This window comes from Gadus morhua, chromosome 16, assembly GCF_902167405.1.
Source record: "Gadus morhua chromosome 16, gadMor3.0, whole genome shotgun sequence".
In the NCBI taxonomy this organism is placed as follows: Eukaryota; Metazoa; Chordata; class Actinopteri; order Gadiformes; family Gadidae; genus Gadus; species Gadus morhua.
In genome coordinates, this window is record NC_044063.1 from 1,180,657 (window position 1) to 1,201,536 (window position 20,880).

Genomic DNA, 20,880 nt, shown 5'->3' on the forward strand with positions numbered 1-20,880 from the left:
AGAAAAGCTAACTAAAGGAAGAGCAGAGTTTGGTTTGGTCGGCACACTGCTGGAAATAGAAAAGTAAACTTAAATGATCCCACGAGATCAAAGCAGATTCACGTTTTATAACTTAATTTATTATTTGACAAAAATGAATGCATTGATACCGACGACAAACGACCAAATGTGCAGGTCACGAAACGCTGCTGACTCAAAGAAGGTCACTCAGCATAAGTTTGAAGGTCAAAGGTTATTAAATGATCTACAAACAGTGGTCTGGCAATCACAACACACACTCTGGAGATGTCAGTACAGAACATCGCACATCAAACACCTTGACATTAGATCACACAGATCTGGCAGTACAAATGTTTTCAAAAGCAAAACAATTCACTTCACATATTCAAGGCTGAAGCAAGGGGTAGCTTGGTTTGAGATCAATGTTTCTGAGGGAAGTATACAATATTGATCCGTTGAATACAATAAGCGTCTGCATGATAATAGATTTGTGTCTGATGATAGGATTTTATAGAAATGATGCTGCATTGTGGGCCCCTCAGAGTGATTGACCTAATTGAAGCGTGTCCCTCCTGGTATCAGGGTCTCCCAGGCAGTATCGCTGGGCCTCTCAATAACCCAGCAGCCTCCCACAGCATCACCTTCCAGTCCTGATGTCCCCATGGCTGTAGAGGTTCTGCTGGGCTTAACATCTCCTCTCCTTCAGTCAGCAGCCATGGGTCAGCTCAGGACTTCCGGCTCACAAAAACACTGGAGATGGATCGGGATGCGATTCTGTCTTGTTGCCTTACAGGGGGTTTGGTATAAGCATGCACGCAGACAACAAGCTCTACACTATGAGGGTTGTATACAGCATGCGAGACTTGGTTCAACATTAGTCTTTTACAGTAGGTTAGTGGTTCAGTCTGGTTAAAGTGCTGTGCCCCGTGACACAATCGCGATTCATACTTTACAATTAGGTAGTTCCCAATACAAACATCCAGAACGTTCTGTTGAAGTCCTCAGTCTCCTGTCCCCTCTTCAGCCTCCTCACCTCAGTGAGGAGTCTTCTCCTGGCCGTCCGAATGCTCCACTCTCCGCTGGGCACTCGTAGGGCCAGCACCTCTGGTCACCAAGGGCCCACATGAGCTGACAGCCACTGTCCACAGAGACAACATATTCATCACCCCCGGATCTCTGACCTGGACCCCAAAACAAATCCATCCCCCCTCCTGCAGAGGGAGGCCGGGGGACCAGGACGCAGGCCGGGGGTCTCGGAGGGATCCATCACAGTAGCATCACGGGCTAAGCTTCAGAGCCCCGGTCGCGGGTCAGCAGCGGGACCCCGGGCCGGGGGGGGAGCCCTCCGTGAGGGGCCGGCCAGCCGGGTCGGGGCCCCCAAGGTGCTGGGACCGGGCCGGCGTGCAGGACGGGGCGCTGGCCGCGGCGGTCCTCACGCCGCAGCGTGCGAGGCGGCAGCGCAGCAGCAGGTAGAAGTGGCGCAGAACCGACTTGCGGCAGATGATGAAGACCCAGGGGTCCACGATGGGGTTGAAGGCGTGGAAGCGGAACGCCGTCAGGTTGCCCTCGTCGTCAGCCAACGGCCGGACGGCGTTGATGAAGCCGGCGATCTGAGGACGAAGAGGAGACCGTGATCCACCACCAGAAGGTACACCGTGTGAGTGCTAAAGGCAGCCCTCAAATATTGCTCTTCTTTTTTTTTTTATTATTCTCTTTTATAATTCTGGGGCCCGACTCCTTTCACAGTTTTAGAGAGAAATACAATGCTAAGCTTAAATGGTCATGGTATTTCTTGTTGTTTTCTTGTGGGACCCCCGTTTATATGGCTAGAGGCTAGCTGCTTCTACATATTCGGTGTATACCGGTAGAAGCTAAATGCTAACGTGCTTCAAAACGATATTTTTCACGTCATGCTATCTGCACAATCGATGTCACATGAGAGCTGAAACCCCAAGGATCCACCGATACAAGCCTTATCATCTTGGTTACCCTGGTTACTGCAAGTGATGATAACAAGGATATCATAAGAGAGACTGAGACAACCGACCAGCACACATGTTGACCTGACGGCCTTTCAGACCCTACACCAGAAGGACCCGTACAAACAGAAGTTTCTGATTGGCTGGCCGAGCCGGGTGCAGACAGCCGGGCGCCCCCCCCCCCCCATCCACGTGTTGTTCTGGATGATTCCGGCCGGATGAAGTTTCCATCACGACGGCCCTAATGAAACGCCCTCTGGATTGAGGGCAGCTGGGGCCCGGTAACCGTTTCCTCTTCTGTTGCTAAGCCCCGGGGGGGGGGAACCGATCAGGTGGCCAGGATGAGAGGATGAGGAGGAGAGAGAGAGAACGGAGAAGAGGGGTCGAGAGAGAGAGAGAGAGAGAGAGAGAAAAGAGAAAAGAGAAAAGAGAGAAGAGCGAGAGAGAGAGAGAGAGAGAGAGAGAGAGAGAGAGAGAGAGAGAGAGAGAGAGAGAGAGAGAGAGAGAGAGAAAGAGAGAGAGAGAGAGAGAGAGAGAGAGAGAGAGAGAGAGAGAGAGAGTGGGAAAGAGAGAGTGAGTGAGTGGGAAAGAGAGAGAGTGAAAGAGAGAGAGAGAGAGAGAGAGAGAGAGAGAGAGAGAGAGAGAGAGAGAGAGAGAGAGAGAGAGAGAGAGAGAGAGAGAGTGAAAGAGAGAGTGAGTGAGTGGGAAAGAGAGAGTGAGTGAGTGGGAAAGAGAGTGATTGAGTGGGAAAGAGAGAGAGAGTAGGAAAGAGAGTGATCTGTTGGAAAATTGAGAGTGAGCGAGTGGGAAAGAGAGTGAGTCAGTGGGAAAGAGAGTGAGTCAGTGGGAAAGAGAGAGTGAGTGAGTGGGAAAGAGAGAGTGAGTGAGTGGGAAAGAGAGAGTGAGCCAGTAGGAAAGAGAGTGAAGTCAGAGGGCACATTAGAGTCCAGAGCCAAAGCGAACAGGTTTCTTCCGAGAAGCAGCAGACTCAGGCAGTGTGGCTGTGAGGCACTCTAACCCAGCCAAACCATCACACATGCATCCATAGAGAGGAAGAAAGACATGTAGTTCTCTTTCCATCCTATAAATACTCAGCAATGCTTGTGAACCAGACGCTGTTTATAGGAACTGATTCTTGTGGAGGCGGTTGGGTCACAGTTCTTCAGTTGCCTAATCAGGTGACAATGATCCTTTCCTCACTTGACAGATCTCTGCCCGATGCTGTGAAACACAGATGTGTGAGTCACAGCGCGTGCTGCTGTATCCAGCTGCTGGCAGTCCCCCTCCTCCATAAGAGTGGTGAGGCGTCAGCCCCCCCCCAGGGCCCCCCCAGGCCCCCCCCAGGGCCCCCCCAGGGCCCCGACCCGATGAGGAACCCCAACGTGGTTGTGGTTGTGTTCATATATCATCAAAGCAGCGCCGTTCAAACAGAGCCCTACTAACGTCAACACACTAACGAGGCGCTGGAAACAGACATCCGTCTCCGTGACGACGGGACCTCAGAGCCGCGTGCCCCCCTGCCTCTTAAGGCCCGCAGGAGGACTCTGGGCAGAGGGGGGGCAGACACCAGCACCCCTCAGACCCGCTCTGCCTGGGGGGTCGCGAGGCATGCAGCCTGGCTCTCCTAAAACAGTAGCGTGTTGATGCATGGTCAGGACCAGGCCGCTGTGGGTGATTTACTGGAGGAGGCAGCTCCACGCACTGTGTACACACACACACACACACACGCGCACAAACACACACACACACACACACACACCCACGTTCATTCCAAGTTGGTGTATCGCTGTTTCCATGTAAATATTGAGGCTCTTGGAGTCATGGGGGCCATTAGCAGGACGCACTCGAGAAAGGCATCCATAATGGATCAGAACCTCGTTTACCTCTTGGCCCCAGAGGACGGCTTCCTGCCTGATCCACTCCCCTCCTGGATCGTTAGCTGGGGCTAAGTGGGGCGGGTTCGATACAGGACAATACAGTCATGAGACTGAGGGCTGGCGGAGGTAAGAGTGGTGCTGCTGTGTTTGAGGAGCTAATGCACGCTGTAGATAGCCTTCTAATGGCGTCCAAACGCATGTCTGCATTATCGACTCTCTTTGCAGCACAACATTTTAAGACTCCCTGCTGCATTATTCGATTATTAATATCCTTATGATTGGCTCAGCGGTACGGTTTGTCCTTCATGATGAGTAAGGGGCACGGGATGAGAATCCTCTCCTGATGTCTTCCTCAAGGGCCGACCCTGGGGACGGAGTCATGCTCTCATCATGAGACTCTCTGTATCACCAGTCTCATGCTCTCATCATGAGACTCTCAGTATCACCAGTCTCATGCTCTCATCATGAGACTCTCTGTATCACCAGTCTCATGCTCTCATCATGAGACTCTCAGTATCACCAGTCTCATGCTCTCATCATGAGACTCTCTGTATCACCAGTCTCATGCTCTCATCATGAGACTCTCAGTATCATCAGTCTCATGCTCTTATCATGAGACTCTCTGTATCGCCAGTCTCATGCTCTCATCATGAGTCTCTGTATCACCAGTCTCATGCTCTCATCATGAGACTCTCTGTATCACCAGTCTCATGCTCTCATCATGAGACTCTCTGTATCACCAGTCTCATGCTCTCATCATGAGACTCTCTGTATCACCAGTCTCATGCTCTCATCATGAGACTCTCTGTATCACCAGTCTAATGCTCTCATCATGAGACTCTCAGTATCACCAGTCTCATGCTCTCATCATGAGACTCTCAGTATCATGAGTCACGTTGTGTGTTATGAGATACCCGCTCAGCGGCTGGTTCCTGTTTCCCGCCATCCGTCCGTCGCCACATCAGATATTAAAACCCGTTGAGATGCGTCTCTCCCGTGTTTGGTTTACAGACTGAATGAACTATAAGAGACACGCAGAGACCACACTGCTCTCGGAGCTCTGGGCGCGGGCTATGCAGGGTCCAGGTGAACTCTGAACGAGTGAGTCTTGATATATGTCCCATATACTAGCTGTACGAGCTGGTTGAAATGTAGACTGCTGCAACTTCAAAAGCACATCCCGTGGTCAGTGTTGTGCAAGTTCACACTTCACATTAACTAATTCAAAGTTGAGTTTGTGCAAAACAAAATGAATAAATTCAATTTCATAGTTCACCAATTCAGTTTTGAACTGGTTCATGTTCAGTTTATTAAGAGTTTGTTTTATTAACCGAAGAAAACCTGTGGGAGTAACTATTCTGTGCTTATCTTTTAAAACGAACCCCCTCCATTACCAGCTGCCCATCACTACAATCTCAAATTGTTGTGGATATTATTTGTACACCTGTTTTATTCATCACAACTAAGGCAGTAACTATTTAAAATAAAAATGTCATCTGGACCTAAGCATCAATTCAGAATGTCACAAGTTCAGTTCAAAGTTCATAAGAAAATGTACTCGTTCAATGAACTAGTTCAATGAACTAGTTCATTGAACTAGTTCATTGAACTAGTTCATGCACCGCACTGCCCGTGGTAGGGAGGCTAGCTGTGACCTAACGGGTGCTTCCCCTCGCCCCTCAGCCTGTGGGTCCTGCTCACCACAGGCTGAGGGGCGGCGGCCATCTTAACACGCCACAGCCGCCCACGCGGCGCAGGTCTGTCACTCAAACCAACACCAGACAGCAGGAGATCACAACGCTCAGTCAAACACACAACTAATGGAATAATATGAATAAAGAGATCAAGGATTCAATGTTATGAATGTACTATAATGTAATGAACTATAAGGATTTGCACAAAAAAGAATCTCCATAATATCCACTATTGTCATGTGTCTGACAGTAGAAGAATACTTGTGTATTTTGTCAATGTTTACTCTGTTTAATCTAGGGACCAGACTTATGTTTCAGAAAGGTAATTTGGGAACAACGGATCCTCAGTTCTTACTGCGGCGTACTGAGTTATTATTCTGCTGTCATGACTTAAGGCAGGAGCCTTCAAACAACGCCTTGTTGTCTGGGTGTGAGTGGACAGGCAAGTCCCTGAGTATGACATGCTTCCACCTCAGGCCCTCCCTCTGAGCTCAGGGGCGGATCAGAGTGGAACAGGGAGGCGTCAACGGGGCCTTCCTGTTGGGCTTCATTTCATTGAACGTTGTGAAACTCGGTTACTCAGTAAAGGATTGAGGAAGAGTTCTTGGTCATCTGTGGTTATAAAGGCTGTTTCAATAACTCCCTCAGTGAATGTGTGTAAAATGGGTCACACCTCATTACGTTTCATTGGCCCCTAAATAAAACTTAATTCTTAGAAGGGCAACTATAGAGAATAAATATCATGAGTGTCTTTTTAAAATTGTAGAAGTCCAACAAACTTTCTCTGTTGTAGATTATACTTTTAAGACCTGGTAAATTGGGATCCAGCAGTCCTACTGTGTTATAGCAGAACCTCTAATCCAGCAGTCCAACCGAGTGACAGCAGAACCTCTGATCCAGCAGTCCTACTGTGATATGGCAGAACCTCTGATCCAGCAGTCCTACTGTGATATGGCAGAACCTCTGATCCAGCAGTCCTACTGTGATATAGCAGAAACTCTGATCCAGCAGTCCTACTGTGATATGGCAGAACCTCTGTAGTGAATGTCACAGAACCTGGGAACCAGGAGTGCGGTTCCCGGGGTTAGTTCTTGGTTGTTGGGTGTACATTCATGCATGGGCAGAAAAACCTGTACTACTTCATTTGAGGCACTTTCAAACAAGATCGGCAACATATGTCACAGCAGCTCTGATTCCTCGTCCATATTGGAAGGAATCGCTTTGAGAGGAGAAGGAAATGGAAACAGGGATGAAGGGAGGCTTGGAGAAAGACAAGCAGAATGCGTTGTTGATGAGAAGTATGCAATATTTCGATATCGATTTCTTCAAAAGAAAATAAGTTGTGTCCGTGGGAACCAGAACAGTTGGCATTCAACGCACCACAATAAGAGTTTCTGTGGGCTTGAGAGAGCTCCGAGTTCACCACTTGAGGTTTAGGTGAGCGGTGAACCTTCAATGGAACAATGTCCAGCAGTAAGTGACGATGAGAACCAGTACAGCCCCGGAGCAGCGCAGAGCCACCGGGAGAACCAGTCGGAGCAGAAGAAGAGGGCAAGCTGGGACAGGCAGGCTGCCAATATTTCATGAACTTGACTGATCTGTGTTTAACTATGATAGAATAACAGCAGTGCCGGTTGTGTTGTGTTTTTGGTACTATTAGTACATTATGTACACAAATGAACAGTCATTGTAATGGGTATGTTTTTAACCCTTTTCCCCCTCTTGATTATGCAATTCATAATACTAACCTGTAATTTCTGAAATTCTTCTGAATTTTTGTAAGTGAACTATTGTCTATGTATGTGTGTATCTGTAGTGTTGTTGTGTATGATGTTGTGTGTTTTTCTGTGTGAAGGACCCCAGGAAGAATAGCCATGCTGTTGAGGCACGTGCTAATGGGGATCCATGATAAAGTAAAGTAAAGTAAAGCAGGCCAACAAAACAGGCCGCACTGTCCCAGGCTGTCCCAGGCGGTCCCAGGCGGTCCCAGGCGGTCCCAGGCGGGCCCAGGCGGTCCCAGGCGGGCCCAGGCGGTCCCAGGCGGTCCCAGGCGGTCCCAGGTGGTCCCAGACTGGCCCAGGCTGGCCCAGGCTGGCCCAGGCTGGCCCAGGCTGGCCCAGGATGTCCTCTTGCCCTGTGGAGGCGGAGCCTAGGCCGGCCACGCCCCGGCTGTGTTCTGATGTGCACTTTACTTTATGAATGAAGAACCGGATCCACAACACAGCCTACACACTGTTGGAGGACTAACCCTCACCCTACACACTGGAGGACTAACCCTCACCGTACACACTGGAGGACTAACCCTCACCCTACACACTGTTGGAGGACTAACCCTCACCGTACACACTGGAGGACTAACCCTCACCGTACACACTGGAGGACTAACCCTCACCCTACACACTGTTGGAGGACTAACCCTCACCCTACACACTGGAGGACTAACCCTCACCCTACACTCTGTTGGAGGACTAACCCTCACCCTACACACTGGAGGACTAACCCTCACCGTACACACTGGAGGACTAACCCTCACCCTACACACTGGAGGACTAACCCTCACCCTACACACTGGAGGACTAACCCTCACCGTACACACTGCAGGACTCCTCAATCATCAAAAGAAAACACTGGTTTCCAGAAAAAGAAGAAACAAAACCGGTTAAATGTCAGATATCATCTCCAATTAGGGCTGGGCGATATGACGATATCATACCATGGACGATATGAAAGTGTCTACCGGGAGAGATTTGGCCATATCGTTTATACCGAGAAAAAAAAAAAAAAAGTTATTGCACTGCACTGACTGAAGCAAGGCAGGTGTGAGACTCACCTGTTAACTTGAAAAAAAATCTCATTTGTATTGAAGAAACAGTTCTATTTTTACCACCAGCTATTTGCACAGCACATAACTTTATTTTATGTAGTATGCAGTGAATAATTAGTATTTAAAATATTTGTGTGATGCTGTGATTTATATTTTATATTACACTGCACTGACTGACAGCCAGGCAGGTGTGAAGCACACCTTTAAAAAAAAATGTTATTTGTATTGAAAAAACAGTTCAATGTTTACAAGATGTTTGCACTATATGACACTGCAGTTAATGACAGATTGTTCGCTACTTACTCCTTTGCAAGCATGGAAATTCAAGTTCAAAATAAAAGAAAAAACTGATCAAATGTGAAGTATGGTTATTTTAAGCCATTTATTATTTTAATTTACTTCAAAAATACCATATCGTGATATATATCCATATCGTGATATAAAATTACTCATATCGTGATATAAGATTTTGTCCATATCGCCCAGCCCTATCTCCAATGAAAGAGTTTATACAAATATGCAAATAGCATAGATGACAACATTGATAAGGAGAAGGGATGGTTTGTGTGTGGAGAAGACTGGAGAAGCTTTCCACCAAACCATCTCCCTCCCATCGGGACTCGGTGAAGCAGACAACAATAGCTCTGCTGGCAGACACACCACTGTTGAAGGAACCGAGGGTTCTCAGTAAAGAGAGCGCTGTCCAACCGCCAGGGGCTGTAGTTAAGGTTGGTTTAAGAACTCTAGTTCAGGTTGAAGGACAGGTGACACCCAGCGTGTAAAGACACAGGGGGACATCCAGCCAGTCTGTAGTGACCTCACACCTAATGGACCAATCACAACACGAGTCTACTCGTCCCGTCCCTTCACACCAGGCTGGCCGAACCACAGCCCCCAGTCAGCCGAGGGAAAGCACCGAGCAAACACTGGGTCAGGAACGGACTTACTTAGCACTCTGAGATTCTGCTAGAATGAAGAGTGCTCAACAAATAAAATGAATTATTATTATTATTATTATTATTATTACTTCCACTTCTTTTTCAGGACTGTTACATCTCAAAAAACAAGTTATTCTAGAACAACCTGATTGTGGTTTGAACCAGAGTCACCGGGGAAATTACCTCATGTTCGATAATTACTGGATTGATGACTAGATTGTTCTTATCTGGAAACACTCAGATTCAGATGGGTTCTTGGCTCTGCTTATCTGAGCAGTCCAGATGCACTGAGCCCTCAGAGACCGACCAAACAAACATGAATCATCCTCCTCGTACGGTTCAGTGAGCCATGAAGACATGACCTGACAGGGCCATCCAGAGACTGAACTGAACAGGCAGGCATGGGGTTTCTGCACATCTGGGATGAGGCCGGTACAGCTTGGGCTGATCCCAGTACAGCTAGGCCTGATCCCAGTACATGATCCCAGTACCTCTAGGGCTTTCCCTTAATGACATTTCAACATCCTAGGGCCGCTGCTGAAGCCCTTTGAGATTGAGGAGCCGCCCCTCAGCCAACAGGAGGAACACTCACATGATTACTGAACGGAGCGGAGTGCTTACATGAGCACTCACATGATTACTGAACGGAACGGAGTGCTTACATGAGCACTCACATGATTGCTTTATTGATGCACCTCAACAGAGAGCTGGTCCACATCAACTCAGATCACCACCGCAGTCACCCAACGCTACCCCTCTCCTCACCCTCCCCCCTCCTCACCCTACCCTCCCCCCTCCTCACCCCACTCCCCCCTCTCCTCACCCAACCCTACCCCTCTCCTCACCCTCCCCCCTCCTCACCCAACCCTCCCCCCGATCCCCCCTCTCCTCACCCAACCCTCCCCCCCTCTCCCCTCTCCTCATCCTCCCCCCTCTCCTCACCCAACCCTCCCCCCTCCTCACCCCTCCCCCTGTCATCCTGGCTGCACTGTGGAAAACCCATCAATGACCTCATCCTGATCTAATGAGCCCTGTTCCAATAGGCTCCTCCCCCGCTAGATATGAACCCTTGCAACATATTTAATACTTGAACTGTAACCTGTCTGGCTGCATAAAACCTGATTGGTTCTGTTTTTGTTTTTCCTGTCCGCTGGCTGTATTGCTGGGCGTTTGTTTTGGATCCATCGTTGTTGAACAGAGTTGCCTTGTTGCTTATTGGAGAGGAAAGTGGCTGCACAGAAACAACATTGGTAATGGGAAATCGTTGTTATGGATCTGTGTTAGGTGTATTGTAGTTTTGAATCAATATACAATTGAGAGGTGGGGCTAATCTATCGGGGGGGGGGGGGCTATTCCCAAAACCGGATGACCTGCAGCTACAGGTCATCACGGCTCATAGGGATCAGTCCAACTCATGGTTCCAATTAATCTTGTTTCGGCCCAGAAATGATACGCAGGTCTACCAGGGGGTGTGTATGTGTGTGTGTGTGTGTGTGTGTGTGGGGGGGGGGGGGGGGGGGGGGGGGGCTGGGCCTGAGCCTGGTCCTACCAGTCTCTCGTACTTCATTTCATTTGCACAGAGAGTCTGGACCTACTCGATTGACAAACGTGAACTCACTTGAAGGCGGGTGTCTGTTGGAGTTTAAAACTATTGGATCTGCCCAGTGCCACTCTGGATCTGCCATAACCAGTCGCTAACGTTTGGCCGGGAGTCACGTTGCCCGCAGGCTGTAAACAAACCAAACACCGTGCGTGAAGATGTCCGTCAACGAGAGCTGACTTTAACGTCATTGTTCTCAGCCACTCGCTCTGTTCGCTGATTGGACGCACAAAATTGGGACGGAGAAAACCCAGTAACATACCGCAGACCCCGACGTAGTACTTAGGCGGGCGGAGCCAGGCGAGGGGGTGTTGGGGGGGACCCGGATGGGGCCAGCGGTTGTTTCCCTCGGGGGGGAACATCCTGAGTATCGCCCATGGGTTTGAGTTTCGTCAATGATGCAACGGATGAGAACTTTAACCACCGAGACAGGAACAAGACGTTTCACCCACTGATGGCAGCTGCTCACTCTCCCTCAACGGCTCATGTCTGGGAAGTTCCTCAGAGCAGAATGCTCCTCCCTGACGCTCTTCTAGATGGGATTCACTGACCGCAGTTCTCCTGAACTTTGGTTTAAAATATTTCTTATGGCATAACTTTACTGGAGAAAAAGACAGACTGGAGTGAGGTTTAGATACTCAACCACTAGTCTGAGGAAATGAGACACACACACACACACCGCACCCACAAACACACACACACACCCCCACACACACACACACACACACACACACAGTTTGAGGACAGAATTCGTGAGAAAGTGTCTTCTCATCGAAAGGTCACAATCGATTTTACACACACACACACACGCACGCACTTAGCGCACACACGCACTCTTTAACTTTATAGTCAAATGTATTAAGTGCCTCTACCAAAACATCTGGATGTGGCCCAGCCACTCCCCTCCACCAAACATCTGGATGTTGCCCAGGCTCTGCACCATTAATTCAGCCAGCGAATAATTGATCAATACAGAGTCAATAAATAAGTAATGAGTTGCAGGAAAACTAATTAAGCCTAAAGGAAGTGACTTATTAAGCCTAAAGGAAGTGACTAATTCTAGGGACGTATTCAATACTATGGCCATTGAGAAATGCAGATCTTAAAAAGCGTTTGCAAAACATCTGCTACAGGTTCTACAGCACGGTCCTTGGAACAGAACCCCAGCTCCATCAGCTCTCCGCCACCGGAGTGGCGGGGCGCGCCCAGGCAGAGCCAGCCCCCCCACAGAGAGGGCTCTGAGCGCTCGATGCCAAGGAGGTTCTGCTTAACAAACAGGCAGAAACCCACCCACAAGGACCACGGTCTACAGGCCTGGACAGGAACCGAGGGACTTCATACAGGATCTCAGGTGAAGTGGGACGCATTCATACAGATCCAGATACATACTGACACACATCTCACCAAGGAAACCCCCGCCCAGCTGAGGGGGTCATGAACGCTGCTCAGCGACAGAAACACAGGGAATTCAGAGGAAGTTTATCTGAGCATTATATCGATATCACGTGGAAACAATTACCCCATCATTCAATGAGTCAGTCTGGGATTCCAAGTATGATTCAAATCTCCAATAGGTCTTTAAAACATTGGGGGTTTTTTTGGAGTTCATCATTCAAACCACAGAAGAGTTTGGAAATGGCTTCTAATGTTGTGATTCTCAATAATAATCAAAGTGTTTTATCTTCCTCTCTCTCTCTGTTCTGAACCATGTGTGTGAGAGTGTGTGAGAGAGTGTGTGAGAGAGTGTGTGTGAGAGTGTGTGAGAGAGTGTGTGTGAGAGTGTGTGGGAGAGTGTGGGAGAGAGTGTGGGAGAGAGTGTGTGTGAGAGTGTGGGAGAGAGAGTGGGAGAGAGTGGGAGAGAGAGTGTGTGAGAGAGTGTGTGTGAGAGTGTGTGGGAGAGTGTGGGAGAGAGTGTGGGAGAGAGTGTGTGTGAGAGTGTGGGAGAGAGAGTGGGAGAGAGTGGGAGAGAGAGTGTGTGAGAGAGTGTGTGAGAGAGTGTGGGAGAGAGTGTGTGAGAGAGTGTGTGTGAGAGTGTGGGAGAGAGTGTGGGAGAGAGTGGGAGAGAGTGGGAGAGAGTGGGAGAGAGTGTGGTAGAGTGTGTGTGTGTGTGTGTGTGTGTGTGTGTGTGTGTGTGTGTGTGTGTGTGTGTGTGTGTGTGTGTGTGTGTGTGTGTGTGTGTGTGTGTGTGTGTGTGTGTGTGTGTGAGCTGTGTGTCTCCCTCTCTCTGAGTGTGTGACTGATACCCGACGGCGCCACTCAAATCTATTTCCATATTGACTAATGGCCGCAGCACAACCACACCACACCCCGGTCATCAGACACACCGAGGTGAATACATCACTGCTCCCCTCACCTCTCCTCATCACCATCACCATCATCATCATCATCATCATCATCCTCTTCATCATCAACGCCTTGGAGGAAGGATCACTGCTCCCCTCACCTCTCCTCATCACCATCACCATCATCATCACCATCATCATCATCATCATCATCCTCTTCATCATCATCCTCTTCATCATCAACGCCTTGGAGGAAGGATCACTGCTCCCCTCACCTCTCCTCATCACCATCATCATCATCATCATCATCATCCTCTTCCTCTTCATCATCAACGCCTTGGAGGAAGGATCACTGCTCCCCTCACATCCTCTTCATCATCATGTTCTTCACCTCCAGCACTGGAAGGGTATTGGCTGAGGCTCATCCACCAGGGCCATCCATGACCAGGGGAACCACCGCCCTCCTAGAACACCACCTCCCTCCTAGAACACCACCTCCCTCCTAGAACACCACCACCCTCCTAGAACACCACCTCCCTCCTAGAACACCACCACCCTCCTAGAACACCACCTCCCTCCTAGAACACCACCTCCCTCCTAGAACACCACCGCCCTCCTAGAACACCACCTCCCTCCTAGAACACCACCACCCTCCTAGAACACCACCGCCCTCCTAGAACACCACCGCCCTCCTAGAACACCACCTCCCTCCTAGAACACCACCACCCTGCCTGGAGCTCCATCACCACCACCCTAGAACACCACCACCCTCCTAGAACACCACCACCCTGCCTGGAGCTCCATCACGGCGCTATGTACACACAGAGCAGCATCTCCTGTTACATTTCCAGAGCACCGCCGAGGACAATGGAGGCGAGTGTGGTCGGCTCGCCCCCACACTCCCCGCCCTGGTGCTCGTCTTACAACGCTCCGCACACGAAGCAGAGCGTCCGTGGAACACAGAGTGGCTGCTCCACCTGCAGCACACGGCCCTAAGCAGACGGCCTGCTGAGCCCTTTGACACTGTGCCTGTGATTAAGAAACACAAATACTACTAATAGAACTGAAGTGAATCCCACTGGGGGCCGCACGGGAGGCCTTCCCCCCCGGCGCTGAACCGACGAAGACGAGGAGCAGAAGAGACACGGACGGCAGAGTGAAGCCCCGCATGGGTTTGCCCAGGGGTCACGGCAGCGTTATCAACGGACCGATACCCTGCAGCTGTCCGAGGAGCCTGTACTTCCATGGAACAGGCTTACGGTCTGTTCCATGGAACTCCAGAAACGTTGTGGGAACACTCGACGGTCTGCAGCCTGACTCTGGCTCATCATCCCTCTCCTCACCTTCCAGAGCCTTCCCAGGGAGGGGAGGATTACACACAGGAAGTACACACTTCTTCCTCCACTTAACAAAGTAATGTTTGTTGTCCCCCAGCAGAGAGAGGCTGAAGTGAGGAAGGCTTTGGTTCAAAGTCCTCATGGGGAAGGAGCTACAGCAGAGGACTTCACACCAACTGAAGTACATAGAGGTTAAATCATTGACGGTAATAGATTAGTATTCGTTTAGCATTATAAGTAGTAGTAGTAGTAGTAGTAGTATAACATAATAACATCCATTCCACCTTCTGCACATCATGTTTGGAGAAAGGAACACATTCCAATGAAATTTAATCCAAATCCAAACCAGAGTTTTATCCACAAATTAAAGTCATCTAAATATAGCGTTATTATGAGTTCTTGTAATACAATACGCACCACATGGGTAACAGCATCACTAATCTGTTGTACTGTCGCAGACCAACCACCCCTCTGGCCTGTAAACCCCGTCTCTCAAACCCTGTTCCCCAGGGAGCCGAGGGCTACACTAGGGTTCATCTCACTGCTCTCCTACCGTTCACTCCCCGGCGGCCTGGGAGGAAAGCAGGGGAGCTGTGGTACCATCATGGGGTCAGCCCTCATGGCGGGTCATACAGGGACTGGAGGGACGCTTTGGAGAGGGGAACGCAGGCCATCGGGGTCCTTACGTAACAGAGGACGCTCTCCTGCTTGGAGGTCAGCGGGGAACCCTGAGGTGGGGACAGCAGTCCTGCTGGTGACCTTTGACCTGATTGTAGGGTCAGAGGTGCCTGCCCCACCACAGCGGGGGTCGGTCAGTCAGTCAGTCAGTCAGTCAGTCAGTCAGTCAGTCAGTCAGTCAGTCAGTCAGTCAGTCAGTCAGTCAGTCAGTCAGTCAGTCAGTCAGTCAGTCAGTCAGTCAGTCAGTCAGTCAGTCAGTCAGTCTGTCTGTCTGTCTGTCTGTCTGTCTGTCTGTCTGTCTGCCTGCCTGCCTGCCTGCCTGCCTGTCTGTCTGTCTGTCTGCCTGTTATCGCTGCCTCACTGCAGTACCTTGGAGGGAGCTGGAGAAACGGTCACGCCTAAGAAAGTCAGAGTACACACGTACCGGAAAGAATAATCTGCTCTTGTTCCAGAGATCCTGAGCAAACACCAGAACGAAACTACCTGACAACCCAATGCCTCTGAATGTTATATTGATAGAACAATAGTTACTATTGTTCTATCAATATAGTTATGTTAACATAACTCGGTCATAAGTCGAAGCCTAGACGGTGTAGCCTCCATGAAATAGAACAAACGATTATTTTGGAGCAGGTGTGTCCATTGTCCAATCACCTGCCTGATGAGTGGCGGGCGGTTCTGGTATCATGTCTGGGTGTCCTGTGGATGTTTGCTCAGGGACAGCCCGCTGACTGATGGTCTTTGTGTCTGCGTGTGTCATGTTTGAGCGGTGTGGAGTCTGGCCCGGGGTGGTGGAGACCAAGACACGCACCGTTGTTGTGTTATTGTGTTAGCGCTATAGGTAGCAGCTGGGTCGGCCCCCAGCCAAAGGTACCTCAGCTGGGAGGTGTTCAGCCCCTCAGACGCCCACCTCCTCTCCCCTGTCATCTTCATTCACACCACATCAGATCTGCTCGTTGCTCACGGGAGAACACACACAAACACACACGTGCAGCTCACACACACACACACACACACACACACACACACACACACACACACACACACACACACACACACACACACACACACACACACACACACACACACACACACACACACACACACACACACACACGTGGTTTGGAGGTACTACGGTTGGGGTCGGCGCTAATCTGACAGTTGGCTCTGCAGCCCAGACGGAGAGAACCACGAGACTTCCTGTAAACATCTGAGGTGCGTTCAAGTTCAGCGAACATAGGCGAACGTTCGCAACGAACGCGTTGACATTAAACAATTAATTTTGAACGATTTTTGAACACCGTTCTAAACAAACTGTAAACGAAAAAAATGGATACGAAGGCCATGGTATTAGCGGCAGCCTCCATGTTAATGGAAGAGTTTACAGAAGAGGGTTTGCAAGTGGTCGACCTCTTTGAAAGCCTACTGCAGACAACCAGTACGGACAATTCAAGAATAGAGGGCTACGTCACCGAAGTTGTACCCACTTACTGCGATATAACGTTCAAATCGCATTTTAGGATGCAAAAGACAACAGTTTAAGTAAGGGTGTAGATAGGCTATATGAAACGTTTTATCTATTGCTTTCTGTGTAGGAAAGGAGTAAATGATTTCAATATAGTTTAGTTTAATGCCATGGCAACGAATGTCACGTAGCCGAAGAGAGCACCGCGATCCATCTCTGTTTGTGGAGAACTACCTCTTCAGACAGTTTGCCTATGTTCGTAAACGTTTGCTTGCTTATGTTCGTTTAACGGAAAATGTTTAAAATCGTTCGCGAACGTTCGCTTATGTTTGCGATTCTGAACGCACCTCAGTTTTCAGACGCCAAAACTGTTTTCTCATCCTACGTCTCTTCCTGCCAGATAAAGATACTACCTCATACTGCTATACATAGAGATGGATTTGAAGATGTGTCAGGACAAAAAAAAGGAGAAGAACTCACTACAGGAGGAGCAGCCCCGCCCTCCAGGGATGGCATTTACCACAACATTTAAAACAGGAACTGGGGCAACACACACACACACACACACACACACACACACACACACACACACACACACACACACACACACACACACACACACACACACACACACACACACACACACACACACCTTTTAATGGACGGTACCATCGGTTTTGAAGCACATGATTTGGAAACACACTTACGCACACAAATGTTCACACACTGCCACACGGTGGGCAGCTCAGTGCGAGGGAGATGGAAATTAGTGTTATGTCAGACCTCCCGCCGCTCCCCGGCGCCATGCAAACCAGCGGGAAAAAGAACTCAGTAGTCACTCAGTAGTCACTCAGTAGTAGTCACTCAGTAGTCACTCAGTAGTAGTCACTCAGTAGTCACTCAGTAGTCCTGAGTGACTACTGAGTGAACTCAGTAGTCACTCAGTAGTCACTCAGTAGTAGTCACTCAGTAGTCACTCAGTAGTCACTCAGTAGTAGTCACTCAGTAGTCACTCAGTAGTCCTCTGAGGAGCGGCAGCGCGTGTTGGCTTAGAGAGGAGAGACAAGCATGTGTTGTGCTATTCAAACGCAGGTGTACACACACGCACCCAGGCACGCACGCACGCACGGACACACGCACCCAGGCACGCACGCACGCACGCACGGACACATGCACCCAGGCACGCACGCACGCACGGACACACGCACCCAGGCACGCACGGACACAAGCACCCAGGCACGCACGCACGCACGGACACAAGCATCCAGGCACGCACACACGCACGCACGGACACAAGCACCCAGGCACGCACGCACGCACGGACACACGCACCCAGGCACGCACGCACGCACGCACGCACCCAGGCACGCACGCACGCACGCACGGACACACGCACCCAGGCACGCACGCACCCAGGCACGCATGCACGGACACACGGACACACACACGCACGGACACACGCACGCACGGACACACGCACGCACGCACACTCGCAGCAATTTCTTTAGGAGATATTGCGTGTAGGAAAGAAGAGACCTCTAATGAATAAAAAGCCCAGAATAGTAGAAGAAAAGAACCTCTGAATGTCTGCATACACTAGTCTCCTCTCTAGCACACTGAGCCCAGAATAGAGCTCCACAGAGCTATCTAAACACCGTCACCCCCTCCCTTCAATGCACTTGTTAATGATCAAATCAGGGAAATGTTGACCTGAAGTAAGAGTTTCCTTTGTTCTCATCAAGCAGAGGAATGCATGAGTGGACCCCTGCTCAATGTGACTGGTGTACCCCAGGGTCAAAGGTTAATGTTAGGTAACACTAGGAACAGGTAGGGTGGCTGGACAAGGCAATAGAAAACAAAGCTTAAATGATTCACAGTAAACATATGGATTTTTCCATCGCAACACACACACACACACACACACACACACACACACACACACACACACACACACACACACACACACACACACACACACACACACACACACACACACACACACACACACACACACACACACACACACTTACCGTGAGCGGCAGCGAGCAGACCACGAAGATGAGCGTCATGGAGGCCAGCAGCATCAGGTGGTCCAGCTCCTCCTCCCCCTGGCCGAACCAGCCCAGGGCGCGGCGGCGGGACCCCGTGCCGCGGCCCGAGACCACCGAGCCGCGGCGCGTGCGCTGGCTCCGGTGCATCCGGCACAGGGCGACGATCACGGCGCCGTTGCACACGAACACCACCCCGATGAGCAGCGCCATGAGGGCGGAGTAGGACAGGGAGAAGGCCAGCCCCGCCGCCCCGCCCCGCCCGCCCGACATGTCGATGAAGCACCAGGTCCCGGGGCAGTACTGCCGGTGGCGCCCCACGCCCGCGAAGGGCAGCAGGCAGAAGGCAGCGCTGAACAGGTAGATGAGCAGCAGTGCCAGGCGCGTGAAGCAGCGCCGCGCCAGCTGCTCGTACAGGTAGGGCCGGCACACGGCCAGGCAGCGCTCCACCGCCATGGCCGTCAGGATGAACATGGGCGCCAGGCCGAAGAAGGTCATGGCGAAGCCGAAGAGGTCGCAGAGCGAGCGGCCGCCCGTCAGCCCCAGCAGGGACCGCTGCTGCGCGTAGCACACGAAGACGGGCGGGCTGAGCAGGCAGGTGCCCAGCAGGTCCGTCACCACCAGCCCCGTCACCAGGATGCAGAACGCCGACGGCTTGGAGCTCCTCCTCCTCTGGGCCACGCCCAGGATGAAGAGCGCCAGCAGGTTGCCCGCCACCGCCGCCACGAAGAAGAAGATGCTCATGCCGGGCCCGGAGCGCACGATGATATTCGTGATGTTACCGCACGAGCCGCCGTTCAGCAGCATGTTGCTCACTGGGACCAGTAGGGCTGTCACTGGGACCAGTAACACTCCTCTCTGGGACCAGTAACACTCCTCACTGGGACCAGTAGGGCTATGTTCACTGGGACCAGTAACACTCCTCACTGGGACCAGTAACACTCCTAACTGGGACCAGTAACACTCCTCACTGGGACCAGTAACACTCCTAACTGGGACCAGTAACTCTCCTCAGTTGGACCAGTAACACTCCTCACTGGGACCAGTAACACTCCTCACTGGGACCAGTAACACTCCTCACTGGGACCAGTAACTCTCCTCAGTTGGACCAGTAACACTCCTCAGTTGGACCAGTAACACTCCTCACTGGGACCAGTAACACTCCTCACTGGGACCAGTAACACTCCTCACTGGGACCAGTAACTCTCCTCAGTTGGACCAGTAACACTCCTCACTGGGACCAGTAACACTCCTCACTGGGACCAGTAACACTCCTCACTGGGACCAGTAACTCTCCTCAGTGGGACCAGTAACACTCCTCACTGGGACCAGTAACTCTCCTCAGTGGGACCAGTAACACTCCTCACTGGGACCAGTAACTCTCCTCAGTTGGACCAGTAACACTCCTCACTGTGACCAGTAACTCTCCTCAGTGGGACCAGTAACTCTCCTCAGTGGGAGACCAATTAGTCCTTGTCCAACCACAGAGGCGCGCTGGGCTGCCGTCCGGAGACCATCTGTGAACGAGGAGCAGGACGAGATGCGACTCAACACGTTGAACCACAGAGAGACTCGATGCTGCGGAGACTTTGTCATTCAACATTCAGGAATTAAACTCCAAAATAAACGACGTGCCCGCGTTAAGTCCCTTCATTAAGAGAAGAGCCGGTTGACCAGCGTCTCCCTCACAGCTGTGAGTGATGTGTTAAGATAACCACCACGTACCTCGACAGAGTCCGCACCTCCGTCGGTATGAGGAGAGTAGAGATGACTTTCTGACTCCGCTCCGCTGAGAGATGTTCGGAGTCTCCTACACTCCTTCACGCAGCCGGTCTTCGGTTCCGCTCCCCACAGCGAGCCCTCTGGCCCCGCCCTCCCCGGCTCAGACGCACTGTGGCCCCGCCTTCCTCGCTGTGGCCCCGCCCCCCTGAGTCAACAAGTCGACAAAAGGAAATGAAGTTGGTCTACGCTGTCAACATGAGCCGTCCTCACGGGGCTCTGATTGACGAGTTTGAATCAGAGGCAGCTTCTGGGTTCCACCTCCGGAGTTATTTTAGAGATACACGCACACACACACACACACACACACACACACACACACACACACACACACACACACACACACACACACACACACGACCGCAACTTGTGAGGGGAC

At 50.8% G+C, this 20,880-nt stretch overlaps 1 protein-coding gene across 2 annotated transcripts; it reads right to left on the minus strand.

The window, feature by feature from the left end:
* Positions 1-97: 97 nt before the first annotated feature.
* ptgir (prostaglandin I2 receptor) lies at positions 98-20,605 on the minus strand. 2 transcript variants are annotated; one of them, XM_030381246.1, is made up of 3 exons: positions 20,448-20,605; positions 18,705-20,239; positions 98-1,610 (listed from the first exon to the last, which is right to left on the minus strand). In XM_030381246.1, the coding sequence occupies exons 2-3, from the start codon at positions 19,527-19,529 to the stop codon at positions 1,311-1,313; spliced, it is 1,125 nt and encodes a 374-aa protein (XP_030237106.1). In that variant the 5' UTR covers positions 19,530-20,239; positions 20,448-20,605; the 3' UTR covers positions 98-1,310. The 2 variants fall into 2 exon arrangements, with proteins under 2 accessions (XP_030237106.1, XP_030237107.1); XM_030381247.1 differs by having other exon boundaries at positions 18,705-20,591.
* Between the last annotated feature and the right edge of the window lie 275 nt (positions 20,606-20,880).